At 54.6% G+C, this 3,430-nt stretch overlaps 1 protein-coding gene across 1 annotated transcript; it reads right to left on the reverse strand.

The window, feature by feature from the left end:
* Positions 1 to 13: 13 nt before the first annotated feature.
* On the reverse strand, positions 14 to 2,640 carry LOC105567575 (the record flags this gene model as incomplete). The annotated part of the gene is made up of 3 exons (XM_012022533.1): positions 1,952 to 2,640; positions 1,302 to 1,897; positions 14 to 1,205 (listed from the first exon to the last, which is right to left on the reverse strand). Coding segments are annotated over exons 1-3 (2,477 nt in total), but the record flags the coding sequence as incomplete, so codon positions are not given.
* Positions 2,641 to 3,430: the final 790 nt, after the last annotated feature.

Consider the following 3,430-nt stretch of genomic DNA (forward strand, 5'->3'; position numbering starts at 1 on the left):
GACGGCCAAGAACGGCGCGGCCTTTGTCCCGTAGGTGACGGTTGTCAGATGATATGGCACTTCATTGAGTTGATCGTCCATCCAGAGTATCCGTTGCAACTCCCAGTCATCCTTGTGAATTTTGATCTGCCTGTACATCTTGGTGATGTCCGTAGCGAAAATGTGTCGATGTCTTCGTATCCAGAGGAGAACATCTGAGATATTCAGATGCAATTTCGCTCCAGTATACATGAGGTCGTTAACCGAGTAGCCCGAGGTGGATGCGCTGGAGCCATTAAATACGACTCGCAGCTTTGTTGTTGTACTGTCAGGCTTGAGAACACCGTGATGTGGCAGGTAGAAGTGTGAGCGACGACTGGAGATGGATGATGCCTTCGTCATGTGGTTGAGTGTCTCGTAATCCATCATAAATTGTTGATAGAGACGTTGATAGTTCACATCCCTTGAGAATCGTCTGCGTAGTCCCTTGAGGCACTGATGGGCGACGTGGTACGAATCACCCAGAAGATATACTGGTGATTTGAGCGGAATCCTGACGACGTACCTCCCTGAAGAGTCACGAGAGTGTGTGGCCTTGAAGTGCTCTTCGCACCTCTGCTCGTCAGGAGTGAGTTGGTTGACATCGTGAGCAGGCACCTCCTCTTGAACCCAGAATTTTGTCAGTACCTCGTTGAGAGCATCCTCGTTGACTTGAGTAGAAGCATGGTGCGTTGATGTACGTGTTGCTTCCCTATTGACTGGTCCAAGAACGAGCCATCCGAAAATGGAGAGTTGCGCTATCGGCATGAGTGGAGAATGCCGAATGATATTGGGCTTGATGATTTGCCCGTAAGCGTCTGCGCCGATGAGGATGTCAACTGGCCGCGGGATGAGAAAATCAGGATCGGCTAATGCCAAGTCCTTGAGATGCGGCCATTCTTCCGGTTCCGCCTCGAACGATGGTAAGATTGATGTAACTGTCCGCAGGACATGAGCTTGAATTGTGGCAGCTGCGTTGGAATGTGTCGAGCGTAACGTGAGTGACACGACTCCTCGTGTCCGAGTACACTCCTTGCCTGCAATTCCAGTGATGAGAATACCTGAGTATTGACGAGGGATGTTGAGCTGCCGAATGAGATTCTCCGTGACGAAGGAGAGTTCGGATCCTGAGTCGATGAGCAGACGCGCTGAGTGATGTGCTGACGATGAGTTGACCAATGCCAAGGCTGTGGCGAGTAGAGTCGAGCAGGATGAGCGGACGGGTGAGCTGGCCTCGACGACTGCACCTACTCCTCAATTAGCGGGAGTGGCCGATGACTCACCGGACTTCTGAGCTGCCGATGAGGCTGTCTGTGTACCGTGCAGCATTGTATGGTGCCGGCCCGAGCAGGTCTTACAGCCTCGTTGAGACTTACATGCGCGCACACCATGACGCCCCAGGCAATTGAAGCACAACCGCTTCTGTATCGCCACCGTGTGCCGCTCGGATGGTGGTAGCGCCCGGAATTTGCTACACATCACTATGAAATGCTGCGCTCCGCAGCAGTCGCACGGGTATGATGTATCGACCTGATGAGCAGACTGAGGAGTAGCCTGGTGAGCTGTCGTCTTCTTCGGTGGTGAGGATGCTCCGCGGGGACCAGGATGAGCTGTCGATGATTCTATCCGCTCGAGAGCCCGTATTTTCGTCGTCAAAAACTCCTTGAGCTTCTCGAACGTGGGGTAGTCACGCGTAGCGCCAATAGAGCTCTCCCACTGCTCGTGTGTCACGCGATCCAGGAGTCGCGTGACATGATAGACTACTGCGCAATCCCCGAGCTTGTCCGTAACCTCGAGGGCCTCCAGTCCCTTGAGCGCCTCCGTGACTCCCGAAACCAGCCGATCCAAGGACGCCGCCTTCCTTGGCACCGGGGTTGAGCTGACGAATAATTTGTCAAGGCAGGCTTATATGAGCAGGCGTTTGTTCTCATACCGCTCCTTGAGTAACTCCCAGGACGGCATGAGTGAGTCTCCGGACATGAGAAATCCTGCGATCAGCTGGGCTGGCGCGCCTTCCACCGACGAACGGAGGTAGTGAAGTCGCTCGACGTTCGTGAGCTGCTCGTTCTGCATGATCAGGCTGGTGAAGAGATCTCTGAAAGCAGGCCACGCGGCATACTCCCCCGTAAACTTGGGGAGTGAGATGTCCGGCAAGCGTGAGAGCGTCTGCCGAGCCTCGCCGGCCGATGAGCTAGTCTGTTGTTGAGCGGGCTGAGCTGCCAATGCGTGACGAAGCACGCCGATGACTCGTCGCGCCTGCATGTAGCATCGCAACTCAGCCTGGTGAGCGTTCTCGGTGAAGTACTCATGGTGAGTAAGCGTCGTAGGCCATGATACCTCGAAATAGGCGTGCTCCTTTACGAACGCCTTGTGAGTCTCCTCGATCAGGTTCTGGATCTGCGAGACCTCCTCGTTTGATGTCTCCGCTGGGACATCCGGCAGGGATTCGGTGAACTCCCTGAGTGCAGCAATCCGGCCCATCTGCGTCTGCACCTTGAGCGCGAGCTCCGTCGGAAACCGGGCAGGTGACGTCGTTCTTCCCGACGTGCGGTCTCCCGGAGGCAGCTCCAACACAGGGGTTTTCGAGCGGTCCGTCTTGCCCGTCTTCGTCTCGTCCGCCATGGTGAGAGAGCGAGAAGGATGAGACGTCTCGTTGGCCGAAGAGATTTGAGGATTCTCCCGATGAGAGTTGAGCCGTCACCGATGAGCTGTCACGCGAGAAATCGTGAGATCACGTGATCAATGCGAGGGACCGTATACGTGCGCGTCGCCGATCACGCGGAAGGGCCGTGAGATTACTTGGTCGCTGCGTAGGACCGTATCTGTGCGCGCCGACGATCACGTGATCACTGCGTAGTTGAGCTAATCCGTCCGAGAGCTCCGCCGCAATCCGGCTCGAAGGACCAAAAAAATGTTCGCGAATCTCTTTTGGGAGAACTCGCTGGACCGCTGCGGTTGGAAGCAGGGCTGAGAGGACTTTGCGGCGAAAGACTCGGGGAGCGGATGCACGCTTGCGAGGGTAGAAATCACGTGATCGAACACTCTTGGTGTTTTGAGTAAAATTCCGTTGGTCGTTTAATAAATATAAGAAGCTTACAGTTTGAGCAGTCTATGATCTAACGGGGATGAGAAGTCTCTTAATCACTCGCACGGTTCGATTATATTAATCGATGGCCGGCCTCGTGAATGTCGATGCCCGTGAGCCGTGGCCACGCTACGCCGGCGTGCGATGCGTGGAGAGCTTGAGCTGCCGTTGATGCTGTATCTAATGTCCAGGATGAGTCGCACAACGAAGAGTTCACTTCGTGTCCACACTGAGTCGATTCGTAATGAGAAAAAGTCCACGAGAGCACACTAAAGTCTTCTTCACTGCACGACGCGTGTACTATGTACGGTAGCCATGAGCAAAAGC

This window comes from Vollenhovia emeryi, unplaced genomic scaffold, assembly GCF_000949405.1.
Source record: "Vollenhovia emeryi isolate VEMERY1.0 unplaced genomic scaffold, V.emery_V1.0 DF942830.1, whole genome shotgun sequence".
NCBI classification, from domain to species: domain Eukaryota; kingdom Metazoa; phylum Arthropoda; class Insecta; order Hymenoptera; family Formicidae; genus Vollenhovia; species Vollenhovia emeryi.